Source organism: Nyctibius grandis, chromosome 6, assembly GCF_013368605.1.
Source record: "Nyctibius grandis isolate bNycGra1 chromosome 6, bNycGra1.pri, whole genome shotgun sequence".
NCBI lineage: Eukaryota > Metazoa > Chordata > Aves > Nyctibiiformes > Nyctibiidae > Nyctibius > Nyctibius grandis.
The window spans coordinates 6,528,761-6,545,227 of record NC_090663.1 but is presented as its reverse complement, the minus strand read 5'-3'; the positions used below and the strand labels follow the sequence as shown (position 1 = coordinate 6,545,227).

At 44.3% G+C, this 16,467-nt stretch overlaps 1 protein-coding gene across 11 annotated transcripts in view; it reads right to left on the bottom strand.

The window, feature by feature from the left end:
• Positions 1-5,596, bottom strand: part of REEP1 (receptor accessory protein 1) — a 74,683-nt gene extending 69,087 nt beyond the window's left edge. For all 11 annotated transcript variants that reach the window (XR_011048342.1, XM_068402564.1, XM_068402566.1 and 8 more), the window contains exon 1: positions 5,443-5,596. Coding sequence is in view for 10 of the 11 variants with exons in the window: in XM_068402564.1 (XP_068258665.1) it covers positions 5,443-5,474 (32 nt within the window). In the remaining variant the exon portion in view is untranslated. The remainder of the gene's footprint in view (positions 1-5,442) is intronic.
• Positions 5,597-16,467: the final 10,871 nt, after the last annotated feature.

Below are 16,467 nucleotides of genomic sequence, written 5' to 3'. Positions count from 1 at the left end.
TCAGTAGCACTATGGATTTACACCAGCTGAGGATGGGGGCGGCCAATCTCACATACCCTTGCTAAAACGGCATCACAGCAACCAAGAAAGAGAAAGCTGACAAATTGTGACAGGGAAGGAAATTTCACTCATCAGTTTAAAAAATTCTTTGGTTCCTCTTTGGTTTTGTTCAGACCTACCTACTTCCAGTGACAGCCAAAAGAAAGGATGCCTCTGGTAAATCCCCAAATCCCTGTTACTTCCACACAGGGCCAGGAATTCCCAGTGAACATGTCTGGGGCTGCCACCCTATTTCACATCAAACCGTAAGAGATCAGACACGCCATTACTGATGTTTTGATTTAAAAGAACAAATGCAGGAAAAAAAGCATAATTAAGGCTGTGGGTTTTCACCATGAAGAACATATTTAGCCGTTTTATAATAATTTGTAATGCCCTTCTAAGCTCCTCACAGCAGGAATTCAAATGCCTAAGTCACACAGTATCATCTCAACTATCAATGCACTGTCTGATTCAGCCTCATTTCTACTGACATCTCCTTCCTCTGCCACGTGTTCCGGATGGAAAGGCTATCAACAAGCAGCGTGATGTGCCTAACTTCTGTTAAGAATTGTTAGGATTAGTAGCTAACTTGCTTAGCATGACTAGCCAGATTTGCTGAAGCCTTAGGCTGCAACCTAGATATGCTTTTGGCTGGGATAGAGTTAATTTTCTTAGTAATTTTCCTAGTAGCTGGTACAGTGCTGTGGTTTTGTCTTTAGTATGAGAAGAACTTTGATAACACACTGATGTTTTAGTTGTTGCTAAGTAATGTCTATCCTAAGCCTAGGACTTCTTAGTTTCCCATGCTCTGCCAGTGAGCAGGTGCACAAGAAGCGCAAACCAGAAGATGAGGCGGCTACAACCATCAGCAGAAGCTGCAACTCAACAAGATAAAAACAGTTAACGGCCTGCCTGGAGACAGAGCAAGAATCCAGTAAGGTGTTAGATGACCCCAGACCAAAAAGCACCACTGGACTAAAAGGGCACGTGAAGAGCGTGTGAGGGGAGGGTACATAGATTGTGAGGGGATAATTGTCCAGGGATTTCTTTGTTTGGGGTCCCTCTCTGGAGGCACACAGCTTGAGCTGACCCTGCTGCTGTTCCACTCTATTAAATTATTTATTTTTATAAAATCCAATACCTGGGACTGCTCCGGGAAACCCAGGGTTGAGCCTGAAGGAGGAGGAAGTGCCCAAGAGCGTGTGTGTGAGCGAGGAGTCGAAAGGGCACCCGTCGGCTCACTGGAGTCCCCCGTTGCGAAGGGGCTGTGGTCTGAGCAGTTAAAGCCTTGGGTGGTATGTGTGCGACTACTTGAATAGTGTGTGAATGCTCAGGCAGCAACTTCTCCCTTAACACTTCCAGCATTGGAGCCAAAACCTGTGTTTCTGTTCTGCATGATCCCAAGCACAAAAAGCAAGTTCCATGTTTCTGGGAAAATAATAGGATTTCCATGCAAATAGAATAGGCTGCATTTCTGTATATCACTTTTAACTTCAAAATATTTTTAGACAGCCAAAAGTATAGCAGACCAGTAACCCCCTGGGATTGCCAGCGCTGTGCACTGTAGCTGAACTAGACTGAAATAACGAAGACAGATCCCAAGTCCTTCTGCTAGAGTGGCCTCTACCACTTGAAGCAAAAAAGAATCTCCTTCGAAATGAACAGCAATAAACTGTAGATGGTCGAACATGCCACTGATTCCTTCTGGTCTGTCTCAGGGAAGATAAATTCAGCACAGTTCATTACACTTCACAGATGAGGAGACTGAAATAGAGGTGTTCCAGGATGTCCTTTGAGATGTTCTCAGAGATGATGAATAAAAAAGTGGTTGTAATTAACCCACAGATAACGATGCCATCCCATTCCAGTTATTGTGAGGGACAAAGCAACAAATAACTCCAAGATGCAACAATTGCAATTAAAGTGGTCACAGACAATCCTTGGTGAAAAAGTCACCTGTAATCTACTACCATGAGAAAAAGAACATCCTGATTTTGTTCTCGTTGAGGTGGGTGAAAAAAACTACCTGGACTGCAGTAGGATGAGAACTGAGCTCTTAAAGGAAAAAGACATCCAGGGACAGGATTATCTTTTTGTTTTTAATTTGTACAGTACTGAGTGCAGATCCAGAGAGTAATGAAGTCTTTAACACACAGCTGTGGCAGCATAAGACGCTGCTCTGAAGTTTCTGTCACTTCTCTTCTGGAAGTTACCAGCACACAGCTCTGCAGGCAGAAGAGAACAAGCCAGCACTCCAAACCAGCGTTAACACAAAGTCCAAACAGTGAACTTGAAACGATGTAGGAGATGGCTTGCAGTGAGCTGCCTGCTCATGCTCTTCTTCAGCAGCGTTTTGGAAATAGAAATTGCCAGGACAGACAGTAACAACCAGATCAGGGATAACGGAAGCAACAAAGCACACAAGAGCCAAAGCAAAGGTTTGCTCTTGGCTTTAGACTCCTTTCTGTTAGCTGAGTCATATCAGACGTAACCCCCACGGTGATCAGCAGAAGTCATAAGAGCACAAAACGATATTCACAGTGTGACTAAACCACACAACTTTCCTCATAATCCTTATCAGCTAATAAGATTTGAGGAAAAAACAACTAAATAGGCGCGAGCAGAGAAAAGAAAGCCCAGCTAGATGGCCTTTCTACTTAGAGCACAGCTATCTGTATCGATGGATCAACTAGTGATTCATAATGAGATGGGGAAACCAGATTAGACAGATTTAATCTTTGTCATGATCCTAATCTGAAGACCACTGTATACCGAGGAGTGAGTGAATCACCAAACAGTTAACCCATGTGGGTGCAGACCTGTGCTGTGCTGTATGTATAGCCTGGCCTTCTGTCCCACGTTACGCTGCACAGTCCCCTTGGATGCAGGACCAGCTCAGCTCGTTAACTGTAAGGAAGGAGCCTGCAGGAAGCTCACAGTGGTCACCAGCAATTAAACCACCTGCATGTCCTTGTTTGTCTTCATCTAAAAGTGCGTGGCAACAAGTTCTCTTGTGAAAATCCTTTTCACTTGACAATAGAAATGGTGAATAGAATTGCTTTTTTTTTTTTGTAAAGGAAATCCTATAAGGGTCTCAAAAGACCAAACTGTAAGGTAACCTTTCCACAGACAGATCTGCACAGCATGCTGCACCAGGAATTCCCAGTGAACATATCTGGGGCTGCTACCCTATTTCACATCAAACCACAAGAGATCAGACACGCCATTACTGATATTTTGATTTAAAAGAACAAATGCAGGAAAAAAAGCATAATTAAGGCTGTGGGTTTTCACCATGAAGAACATATTTAGCTGTTTTATAATAATTTGTAATGCCCTTCTAAGCTCCTCACAGACTGTAGGGCTGTTCCATGTTGCACAGCTTGGGGTTCCCAGAATCTGAAGGGATGTAAGACTATTTATACTCTCCTCTTCTTCTTTGTAATGTTAACTCTAATAAATGGCATTTTAAGCAACACTGTACAGAGTCCAAGTTTCTTGCTGGGATCATAACAAACCAGCACCTCCTGGTACAAAACGTTCTTAAAAGATGGCTACATACTAAGTAGCAATGCAAAGAAAGTGGAGATCAAGCTTGGCTTGCTCTAGGTTTCCTTGCAAAATTATTTTTTAATTATTACTACAATTACTAAATAATTAATATTTACACTGCATATTCAAATTATTATTTTCTATTGAAATTCTAATGTACCAAATAATTGGTACCACCCTCTACACAGCTGATTTCATACTGTGACGTGCTATTCAGAGAAAGCTGAAGAGAATGGGCAGGTTTGTCTGGTCAGCTAATTACCTGACTGCAGATGTCAACTGCTCTATGACCTGCCCCTATCAGATTTTTACCCAGTCCACATGTCTTAGACAAAATCACCTGTGTATATGTGTGTGTGCCAAGGCAAGTAAGTTAAACTACCACCTCTCTGTAGACATTCTTTGTTCTTGAGGATCAGCTGGGTTAGACGATGACAGGTTTTTTCAAAGTGGAAATTAGTCTAGTAGAGAGGAAAGAAAAGCAGCTTTGGACAATACGTGCTACATCTCACATTGCTGTCAGAGATAATCTGCAGTGCTATTGTTCAACTTAAATAATTTAAATATTTAACACACTTTCCCGGAATGAAGTGCAAACCCAATAACAACTAGCAACAGCTGCAGCTGAATCCAGATCATATACCTCTACATTCAACTCTGAAACCCCCCAAAATCTTCATATCTGACAGCCACCCAATGTCTTAGTGACACAGAGATACAGAGTGATACAGATGAAGGTAAGTTTTCCTTTTGATGTTTCATCTCATATGGCAAAAGATGAGACCTTGAAAATGCCTTTCTGGAACTATGCTGATGCTGCAACATCATGGCACTTTTCTTTCAGACAAAGAAAGTGACAGGCCCTTGCAGACCCTCTACAATAACTTAAGAGCACAACAGATGTTCTCCTGAGTGTGCAGATATATATACTGGACAGAGAAGAGTGACAAATGATCCATCTGATTCAGTGTACTAACCTTGACCAGCCACATTTCCAGAAGGGAGACAGATCAGCCATTCTGCTGCCCCACCTTAAGCAAAAACTCTTCCCTCCCCCCCCCTGGAATTTTCCTAGTGGCATCAAAAATACCTTTTTCTCACTGAATCTCTTCTCCAGTGGGGCAAGATGAACATATACCTCGAGCTTGATCCATTTACCCTGTTGCCTGGGAAGCATTTCCAGGGAATTTCTACACGTATTCCCACCTATAGTGCTTCCAGCCATGGAAAAGCTGTCTGACAAGTGCAAAGAGCCACACGCCTCTCCACCCAGGCTGACAGGTTAAAAGGAAATCGAGAAGGTCTTTTGAGAGGGTGGGCGGCAAATTGCAAAGAGGAAAGCAATATTTGATATTTATTTTACAAAAAAAAAAAGAGAGAAGCAAGCAGCGGGAGCGGCGGGCAGAGCCCTCGCCAGTCCCAGCCAGCCGCGCCGAGCCCCGCTAACAAAGCGCCGCTGCCCAAATCCCCGTCCATTTTCCCACCCGCTGATGCTCGATTCCTCCCCTGCTGCCTCCGAGCCGGTTCATCGCCGAGCACCGGGCGATGCCCGCCGCCCTCCTCCTCCCGTCACCTTGCGCTGTACAGCACGGCAGCATTTTACCTTCCACCCTTAGTCATTTTCCCACGCTGGTAAATACACCGTTTCACCCACGTATTCTCTCCCTCGCCCACCGAGCAGCCGAGCGCACCATCCCTAACAACAACCTGCTAAATTTAGCCGGCTCGCCGCCACCGCGGATTCACAGCAGGGACGAGCGGGACAGCCAGCAGGCACCGCACACACACACACACGGACGGACGGACACGCAGCCCCACGCGTGCAGGTGCCGGCCGGCAGCTACTCACACCACTAGCCTGGAGATGATCCATGAGACCATGGCGCTGCGTGCCGCAGGGCTGGCTCTCCCGGCAGGGAGGGCTCGCCCCCGTCTGCTCGCCCGCCGCCGGCCGCCGCCCGAGTGAGCGGGGCGGGCGGCTCGGCCATCCGGCCCCGCAGCCGCAGCGCAGCCTCACTGCCGGCGCCGCCCGCAGCCGCCGCGCAGCCGGGCCCGGCCGCCCACATTGGGCAGGGCCCGCGGCCGCCCCTCGCCGTGCCGGGCGCTGCGGGAGGAGGAGGAGACCCCGCCAGCCTCCCCAGCGGGACAGCCCCGGGCGTATGGGGAGTTTTGGGGTGCGGAGGGAGGACTGGGAGAGGGCAGAGGCTGCGCCAGCCGGGCAGGGTCTCTTCCCCACGCTGCGGCAGCGGGTTGACACGCGTGCGGTTCTGGAGCAGCCGAGGAGGACACGAAGGAAACCCTGTTCCTATCCAAGTAAGGGCATGGTGTGGATGGGCTTCACAGATACATAGGAAGAGAGGGATCCCCCTCCACACCCCGAAGTTTGCAGGCCCAGCTGACAGGGGTGCTAGCTGCACGGCCCAGGGGAATGCCCCTCACTGACAGTGATGACAGCCAGCAATTTTTCGTCCACATTAGCTTTCATTAGAGGGTCTCATGCCTATCCAGTCCAATTTCCACGAGGAACACTTGCCCACATGCAGAACACACAGGCTCGACCTGCTGGTTGTTCTTCCCTAAGTTTCCTTTGGGCACTTCTCCTTCTCTACGTTGGCACATGCCAAATGTGATTAGGTTGTCAGAACTCATCTTCCACTGCTTTGGTTTCTTTCTTCTATCGGAAGCACACGTGCCCATGGGAATTCATGATGTGTTTTGATCTTGCGGCAACCCTTAGATCTCCCTCAAGCTTGCCACCATGAGACCAGCCCCAAGCTTCACTTTGAGGCTGCTCCGTGAAGCACTGGCCTGATTTCAGGCATTAGGGCCAGGGCTCTGGCCACCCTGGCTGCACTGCAGGATCCCTGCCTCCATGCCCAACACATTGTTATTTTCTAAGACTCTGCATCTGCAGCAAATTTTCCCCATCATTCTGAGACAACATAGCTGAAAGAGGCTGAAATTCCCTGAAGTATCATGAGTAACCTGTGAGGAACTCTTCTAGGGAGAGACTGAACATTTCAAACCAGAGGCAGCAGAGCAAGGAGCTGATCACAGACCTCTTCAGTCCCAGGTGGCCACAGCCATCCTCACCCTCCTGTCCATTTCCACAGGGGGATGATCATCACACAGTATCCAGCCCTTACCTAACACCTTTCTTCTGCTAAGCTCAAAGTCCTCCATAACAGGATCATCTTTTATTGTGTAGGCTCTCTGGACCTGGTCCCCAGAAAACCAATAGCACCCATAGTCTTCAGCTAAAGCTGCAGGTATAGACATACATCTAGTTAAGGTTCAGCACCTCTAAAAATTATCTCTTAGGGGGAGCATCTACACCCCCACATTGCTCTTCTCTCTGCAGTGGGTCTGTTCCTCCACCAGCGGGAACTTCCACCTCACACTGTGACCTGTAACAAGCTGTGACCTCCTCACCCACCTCCCTGGGTTACAGCAGCATTTCTGGTATTTTCTGGTTACAGTCAGGCTGTGAACAACAGCTGGAGGTACAGGGCCACCACCAAACATCCCTGCCTCCGGGACTGCAGGGGCCTGCAGGGGCCTACAGCAGCAGCATTGCTACAGCCAGCATTTTGACAGCTACACAAGCACCACAAAGACAGGACTGGGTGGTCTGTTGCAATAAGTGTAAATTAGCGTCTTCTCCAGACAAGATTGCTCTCTGGAAGAACTGCCTTCTCTCCAAAAGAAGCTGTGAGGCCATGTAGCCCAAACTCTAAGGCAGTGAATCATCCTGTGGCTGTCTTGCTTGTGTATCATAGCCAAATAAGTACTTGGAAATCTGTTATCCAAGATTTTTCACGTATCAGGATTATTTAGTGTGAGATTTTAGACTGCGTGTTGGCAGACACTCCACAACATGATTACAGTTAATGATGTGATATTATCAAGTATAAGGCACAGATCTGTCTTCCAGGAATATTTGTGTAATCACCACAGTACACAGAAGTTGCCGCTTAGTACTTGCTGCGTATTTCAAGCACAGAAAAATGGACCAACAGGAGAAGATACCGAATCATTCAAGAGAGGGAACACAGAGGACAACAGCCAAAGCTGCAGCAAAACATTTTAGTGCCCAAAGCATTACTCAGCCTCATGCCCTTTTGGCCCCTTCCAGCCTCTTCCAGCTCACCATGTTCCCTGCAATGCCTGCTAAGTCACCATCACTGCTGACCTGCAAGCTCTCTTTTCTGGGCAGCCACCCTGAGAAAGGCTTGACGATTTTTTCTTCTGCTTGGCAGCTCTCCCTGACAGGGGTAAGCAGGACATGGACACCTCTTGGGCTGCTGCTTTGTACACAACTGACACAATCACCACGTGATGATTGTTGACTGATCTTAAGCCTCAAATGTACACAGATAGTTAACAAGATAGTCTGGTGATGGAAAACCTAAGGAGCTTGTCAATGAGAATGCAGGGAGCTTTACTTAAATAGCTGTTTGGTAAACAGGGGGTGAAGGGGAAAAGTTCAGCTCTACTGAGCCATCAGTGGAAGGGTGACAATGCCCCCTACCTACTCTTCATGGGCTGTGTCTTAGGATACCAGTCATACAGCCCTGTGACTGTAAGCTCGGCATATGACATCCCAAGCATCCTGGAAAGAGGCTTTGCTTGAAGAAAGCCTTTCCTTTGCTATTAAACCACCTGACTCAGTCTGTAAAGAAATAACAAAGAAAGAGACACAAGAAGAGTTAAAGCTATAGGGCAGATATGAATTAATTTAATCAGCTCAGCAGAGAAGCCACCCAATGCTAGTGGAACATTTTGGAACAGCTTTAGCAGTGGAAGAAGGTCAGGCAGTGAAAAATCCTATGCACCATTAGGTGTTTTGGTCTCTGTTCCCCAAACAACAAAATAAACCAGCACTGTTAATGAAGGCAGAGCCACCACCATTGCCCTAAATACTATGCAGTTTCTCCTAGCAACTACTTTTCCTGAGCAGTTCACAGCCATGGAAAAGTCAAACCCCCCAACAGCTCTATCATTATCAGACTCATTCCTCTTTGGCCCCAGGGAGAGGGGGATGTCAGCCTCACAGTTGAACAACAACTGCCAAGCCAAGACTTCTTAGAACAAGAAGAGTGACTGATATATATGCACAGGGCACTCTGTTACCAAATTAGAAAAGGTCAGGAAGAAGGAAGCGCAGAGAGAGGGACAACTCTTATTAAGAGGGCATATCCTTCAGTGGATTGAGCCTACACGACAAGCATTTCAGAACAGCTTGAGAAGAACAGACAACCTAGCTAGGAAATGTTCCCCAGGTATAGAGAAAAATATCAGACATGAAACAGGGAGTGATGTTCAGGAGCTGAAATTCAAATGGAGAAAAGAAAATAACAAAATGAATATAAAAATAAATAAAATACACATGTAATAGCAATAGTGTCTACATATATTCTATAGTATTGTTACACTACCTAAAAAGTATCAGGCGAATAAAGATAGTTTGATCGGGAAATAGATAATCTGCATCCTATCAAGGAATATATATACACATATATATATATACACACACATATTTATATATATACACACACACACATCTACATACATATAGACACATGTGCTCAGCCTCTTGGAAGATAAAGGTTTGGTCTTCCACCCACTGGAAGAGAATGGGTGACCTCTTGCATTTATCTCCTGACTTCACAGGATCATAGAATCCTAGAATGGTTTGGGTTGGAAGGGACCTTAAAGATCATCTAGTCCAACCCCCCTGCCATGGGCAGGGACACCTTCCACTAGACCAGGTTGCTCCAAGCCCCATCCAACCTGGCCTTGAACACTGCCAGGGAGGGGGCAGCCACAGCTGCTCTGGGCAACCTGGGCCAGTGTCTCACCACCCTCACAGTAAAGAATTTCTTCCTAAGATCTAGCCTAAATCTCCCCTCTTTCAGTTTAAAACCATTCCCCCTCATCCTATCACTATACGCCCTTGTAAAAAGTCCCTCTCCACCTTTTTTCCTGAGTTTTACTTGGGAAACAAAAGAAAAAACAAATGAACAAAAACCTGTAACACAACATAGACATTTAGAGCAAAAATCCAAGAAGAACACAGCTCCTCAATACAGTAATGAAAAATGTCAATTTCTAAAACTACAGCTTTACTAACAGATACGGACTAGATATGAAAAGGTTAATTCTTCTCTATGGGAAGCATTGTTAAAGCATGTGGAGACAGTCAGCATTTCCTGGCTGCCATTTCCATCTTTATTATTGGATTACTTGCTTCAGAGCAATGGCCATTAGCAAAGAGAGATTAAGAAATGCCTATTTTGACTCAAAAGTGGTGCGGTCTGGCATTTGAGCTGGGAACTGTGACCACTGAGAAGCACTCTTCATTCTCAGTGACTCACTACAAGAGCTTGGGAAAAACATGGAGATCAGCATGCTTGAATGTACCATTTGGCTTTGGGCAACCAAAATGGGACAGCTTGGTACTAAATATTCTAACACGAAACTCTACGGCACAAAGATCAGTCAGTGGTACTCAACAACTCCAAATATTAAGCTCTGAATACCTAAAGTTGTGCATCACAAGTGTCTTCTGAGAAGTCTGTTCCTTGCTTCCCATATCCCCTTCTGTAACTTAATGTTTTTACAAGATGCCTCTGCCTTGGAATAAATCCATGTGTCTTAGATTAATTAATTAGAATCATAGAAGTGGTTGCGTGGCTGTGAGGCATCTGCAGACCTTCCAGCTCCATGGGAGATTATCCCAATTCAGCATGTTTTCCATTCTACTATTTCAGAATTAAGAAAATGCTTGGATTACAGCATTTCATAAATTGATGGAAAAAAGGACTGTATCTTAGACTGGAACTTACTTTTTCAGCCTTAAATGCCAATAAAGACATTAATAAATTACCACTATTATTACAGTACTTCTGACACTCAGATGAGTCTTCTTGTCCCTTGTACCTGCTATCACCTTTCCACCTCAGCCTAGTCATGCACAACCATCAGGTCTATTCCATGATCTGCCTGTCACTGTTTATGTCCTAAACACCCTGCAGTGGACAGGTTACAACAGAAATGTAAAAAGGAAAGAAACAGTCCAATAACAAAAACTATGTGTGAGCAAAAAAAATGGTGATCAGAAAACAGATTGTTGGAAGAGAGATCTTCTGGATCAAATTGTGCAGCCTCCTGGTATAGCAGGTAAGAAGAGACACTGCCTCCTCTTAGGGACGTGACATACAACTCCCTCATTTTTATGAAGCATTTCTCCCCCTGTCCCTGCCAGACAAGAACCTACTCACATATTTGATAAAGACTGCAAACAAAGAGGAAGACATGCTGCTCAGATATCTTGGTTGGATGCTGGGAGAATGTCAGCTTGGGATTTCCCCATAGCAGGTTCAGATCCTCACCACCTTCCTCTTGAGGCTTTTCTTCTTCATCAACACTAGTTCTCTGAATGTCTGCTGGAGTGAGAAGGCAAGCACGACAGAGATGTTCCCTCTGTTAAGGAAAGGAAATGTCCAAAAGGAGAACTGCAAGAATGACTTCCAATAATAAGGCTGGAAACCAGCAGCAAGATCAAGCCTATCCTGGCTTTAGAACAGGACATTTACTCATTCTGAAAAGGGAAAAGGGGGCCACTTCCTGGGCAAACTGCTGTGGACGATGCATATAGAGTCAAGATCAGGGGAGGGTTACTCTTTAAATTTGCTGGTGTGTGCCTCTCTGGGCCCTAATTATCAGCTAACGCCAGGGAGGAGATACTAAGACGCACAGAGCTTTGGTCTGATTCAGTGAATCAGTTCTTATATTCTTGCATGGGAAGGACGGGCTTTTTTGAATTTTATTAGTGTATAGTGTTTAATGATGACTACAATACAACAGTAAATGTACTGAAGGATGACTTCACCATGTTCTTGACCTTAAAGGAGACACAGAGAGAAAGGAGGAAGGTAATTAAGTGCTAGTGTGAACATGCCATTGGCTTATGAGGGATGTTGAGAGAAATATGGTCAGTGCATGGCCTTGAGGTTTCACTGAGGTGCCATGCAGATGGGAATGCTAGAGATAACAAGAAGCTGTAAATAATGAGCGAAAGGGGCCTCTCTCATGAGCAGAAGAGCGGTTTCCTTCAAGGAAACAGAGAAGGAATGCGAGGGAGGCTAAGGACAGCCCTAATTATGTTAGGGGAAAGCGAAAGGACTGATGCAGACCCATCTTAGCAATTTCTAGAGACAGGCTGTTTTCACAAACTGATGTAATATAAAAACTGAAGGCAATAAGAAAGGAAAGCAAAGCAGGATGCTTCACCATCCCTTGCTGAATCGCCTTTAACCAACCAATTCAGTATTGCAGGCACTGCTCTGTTTAGCACTATCCTGTACAGAGGTGAAATTACTAAGCAATTACTAGGCTACCATGGCTTTGTAAAAACATGCTTTAATAACTGTATAAATGCTACTTCATGGTTAGTTTTAATAAAAAGCTGCTATTGACCTTCAGGATCAATTTAAATCCCAGCACAAACCAGGATGTGGCAACTACAGATTTCAATTTTACGCAGAGCCGGAGGAGGCAGAAGGAAACTAGCTGCACTGGCACGCCGGGCAAAGATGCCTTCCCATAGGAGCTGCTCAGAAGTACTTGCAGGTGAGCAGCAACCTCACTGTGAGTGCACTCCTTTCTCTAGGGGTTTTCCCATACTTCTACCAGGGCTTTCCTCCACCTTCTTCCATACACCACAATACACCTGCCTCTCCCATGTGTGTCCTCTTCTGTTCCTCTCAAGGTGTGTAAACCACTACTGCTTTCTCCTCAGTTATAAATGCAAAGAGAAATGCTGAGTGTCAAAGCACAGGGCATATTAAAGATACTGACTCTCAGACGATGTATAGTCATGAACATGAAATTCCACCACACTAAGCTAGTTCCAGTTTTGTTTAGTTCTGGAAAAAGTAAAAAACATACCAGGGAAAATATGCCTCTTTATATGGACAAGTTATATAACTAATTTTCTTCTCTGCAGTCAGGGTATATGAAAAGCTTCCCTCTATTATATGGCATTAAGAACAAGAATTAATTGTCTTCCCAGGGACAAAAAAGGCTAAGTTCCAAAATTGAAACAGGAAAAAAGCAGGATCCAAACAAACAACTTAGAGGCTTCAGAAAAAAAAAAAAGACAAAGGAAAAATACACCCACTGTGATAAGAGTTTTCAAGTTACCTTCTATAGGCTATTTATAGAGGACCCCATCTCTATAAACATTGCTCCCTTTTGAAGACTTAAAATACCTCACTGTAATGCCACTGTTAATGAGACCAGATAATGCTTTCTTGGCCAGTATCTGCTTACAACTTCACAAAGGTCAGAGTGAGTGGTGCGGGAACAGCACATAGAGCACTCCCAACACTTGGTACTGGGAAGTGACAATATCCCAACATGTTTCTGAACGATGCATGTCTGACCGAGGAAAGCGGCAGTAGTTTTTTCCCCACAAATAGTGACCCAGTCCGACTGCTTAGCACAAGATTTGAAAAGGCTACAGCTGAAAATGGAAATTTGGACTCCTAGAAGTCTATACTTCAATACCACAAACTACTCTATAAAGGTAATGAAGAGAAAAAAATACAACAGACAACTGCTAAAAAAAAAAAAAAGCCTTTGTGTTAGATCTCCATTTTCCATATTGGTCTCCAGCCAGAAAACTGCAAGTTCCAACCTCTTAAGCTAAGAGAAGTGTTTGCAAGCACATGTTCTCCCTCTTGCCCTCCATGCTCCACTACAAGACTCTTTATTGCAATGCATGCAGGTGAGGGAGTGCTTTCTGTACTCTATTCTCCCTCAGACCACATTTCAGCCATCCTCTGTTGAAAATACTTCCAATGTCTATTACAGCTCAGAGATTCTCCAAGTGCCACAGAAATGAAATGGACAAAATAAGGGCAGTGAGTAGCACTGCCAACAGGAGGATTGTGAAGGTATATCTATATCGAGTGAGAAGTGTGCCAGTGAATCACATGGGCTTCCCAGAACTGCCCTGAAACCAGTTAGGGCACTGATAAAGGTGTTGCTGTAGCAACAAAGAGCTTCCTCTGAGACAGCTACCTAAGTACATCCTCAGTAGCCAGGAGGTGATTTTCAATTCATGCTGAGCTCCATGTTGATGAGGCTACACCTGACTTTGTAGAACAACTGAATAATTTAGGTTGCAAGTAGCTTGTGGAGGTCATCCAGTCCAACCTCTAGCTCAAAGCAGAGCCAACTCTGAAGTTGCATTACACTGGGGAGGGCCTTGTCTCCAGCTAATATATTATCAAGTAGTCTAGACATGACTTTGTGAGCTGTGGCTGTTACAGCATAGTGGGACATGAGATAGTTTTAACCTTACAACAGCTCTGCAGAAGTGGTGTGGTAGGCAGAGACCTGAAGCTGTCTTAGCACTAAAGTTGTCTTCCCTGGTGCCAGCAGCACAGCAGCTATCAAAGCGCTGTGCAACAGGTTGTATTACGAACCTCTTACTGGTAATGACTAGGTCAAGACATTGTTCTTTTGAATGGAAAACTGGTTCTGCAGAAGTCAAGCACGTTCCTCCTATGCACTATAGGCAAGAGGATTTCAAACCCTGGTTTGCGGCTATAGTAAATACACAAGGGTGGGCAGCTGCAGCCATTACTTAAGAGTTAATCCCTGTAATATCCTTTGTTAATCTGACTACAATGATCAAGTGACATGGAACATATTCAACATACCTATAGGGTGCATGTTAGATTAACAGGATGACCTGCTGCTGATGGTAATACTACTCTGTATTTATTCAGCACTTCTCTGAAGAACAGAAGGTCCTTTTTTAAAGGTGGGTAAATATTTGTTAATCCCAGAGAGGAAAATGTAAGTGCAAAGAGGTTAAGTAATAACGCCAGTTCCACACAGTGAACCAGTAGCAATATCCCCAGATGCATGCTCTGACACAGCATTTCTTAAGCCATGGGTTGGTATGACCTGCTCATAAAGCCCTGACAATTACAGCACATCCTGGTTTCTTATGCTAACAGTGCTTATAAAGCAACATTTCGATTGCTAGTTAAGCCTTCATTTTCACGACTCACTTTTTGCTAACTTTGAAAGAGTCTACACAAAATATATTTGGGGAGCAAGCATATAGTTTATGATGGTAAACCTAGAAAAGGGATCATTCTTCCCTTTGCACTGTGGCATGTCTAACAGACTGTGCTATGGAATAGTCAAATGTAAGGATCCTAAACCATTTTTAACTTATCTGGTGTCTTTTATAACCTGCGTTCATAAATGATTATTTTGCATTCTTTGAGTACAAACAATAGATGTGTTTAAAGCACTCTGATAAAATAATGAACTTTAAGAATAAAGCTTTCATTTTCCCCCCTCTTTAAAATATCCTTTATGGCCACAACCAGTTCCTGCGATTCCTGTCTTTAGACATTATTCTCCTGATGTTCATAACGTCATTTGTACCACTGGAAACGTGTGAACCCTGAGAATACACTGTACTGCTTATTAGCTCATTAGGGCCTCATTCTAACATTCACTCGCAGTAGCTTTTGATAAAGAAAAAAGAATAATTCAATGCCTACCTAATTTGGGCAACAATGTGTAAACCAAAGAGTAGCCCAGACATCATCCCACCTTACGTTTGTATCTAGTTCAGCATTTACTCTAAAAGAAAGGGTGGAACGTAGGTCAATACTCAGGGACCTCTACAGCAAACGAGGAAGATCAGACATCTCTGAGGGATAATTTGTCCCACTTATTCTAGACACCTATTTTAGCATGAATCTCCTTCTGGAGATGCTTCTCTTCATTCCCTGCAGAGTAAGCCTAGACAATGAGATGCTTGCCGGTGGATGAAGCTCATTAAATGCATACTTTTTGTATTGGCAGTTTGTGACCTACATGTTATACAAAGTGAGACACATCCGACCTCTGCTGCAACCAGAGGCATAATGCTAATCATCTCAGCGGTGTGAGTCACGGAAACTAACACCTGACATACAATCATGCCTTCTAAAATTGAAAGTCCTCCAACGATCTGCTGAATTTTTTTTCCCACATTGCGTTTATAGAATCCCTTTCAGCTTTGCCAATTATTTCAATCAATCACCTAAAATATTTTTCTACTTGCTTTTGAAACAAATCCATCTCCAGCCATCCCAACGCAGACATACAGGCTTTAAGCTACTCCTCATTGCTTACGTGTCCAAGTTTGTTGGACAACAGAGACAGCCTGGAGTAACTTGGATGTGTCTCTTACATTCTCATTAGAAAATTGCAGCTGTAAATTCTATTCTGTGATCATTTGTGCACAAGAAACAAGAGTAAGAAGCAGCTCTAGAAACTTATGCTGCACCGCAAGTTCCTCTGCAAAGGAAACTGGAAAATGTCATTTCCATTTTTTGGACAACTGCACTTAGGTAATTATACTATTTAGGGCATTAGATCCTGGGAAGCAAGAAAAGTTCAATTTTGCTTTCTTATGCTTTTTAGAAGAGATGAGAGACAAGACAGATTGCAATCATCCTTTTATGAGAAGACACGGCTGATATATGATATCTTAAAAAAATCAGTGGATGAAATTCCTGGTTTCACTGGAGTCAGGAATTTGCTTTAAAACTACTGTTTTCATTTTTGGCACAAGCCTCTACTGACAAAGTCTAGGGTTTGGAGAACAGCCATTAGTCTTTGACAACCGTGAAGAGAGACGGTTAGGGAAAAGACGCTATTAAGTTTCACTGACATGTAATTGACTTGGGGAGCTTTACAGAGAGGAGCAGGATATTACTAAGTGCTTTACAGTGATAAATACAGTGAAGCAGACCGTAACTACCAGTGCCAGTATCAATGCCCAGCTGCACTG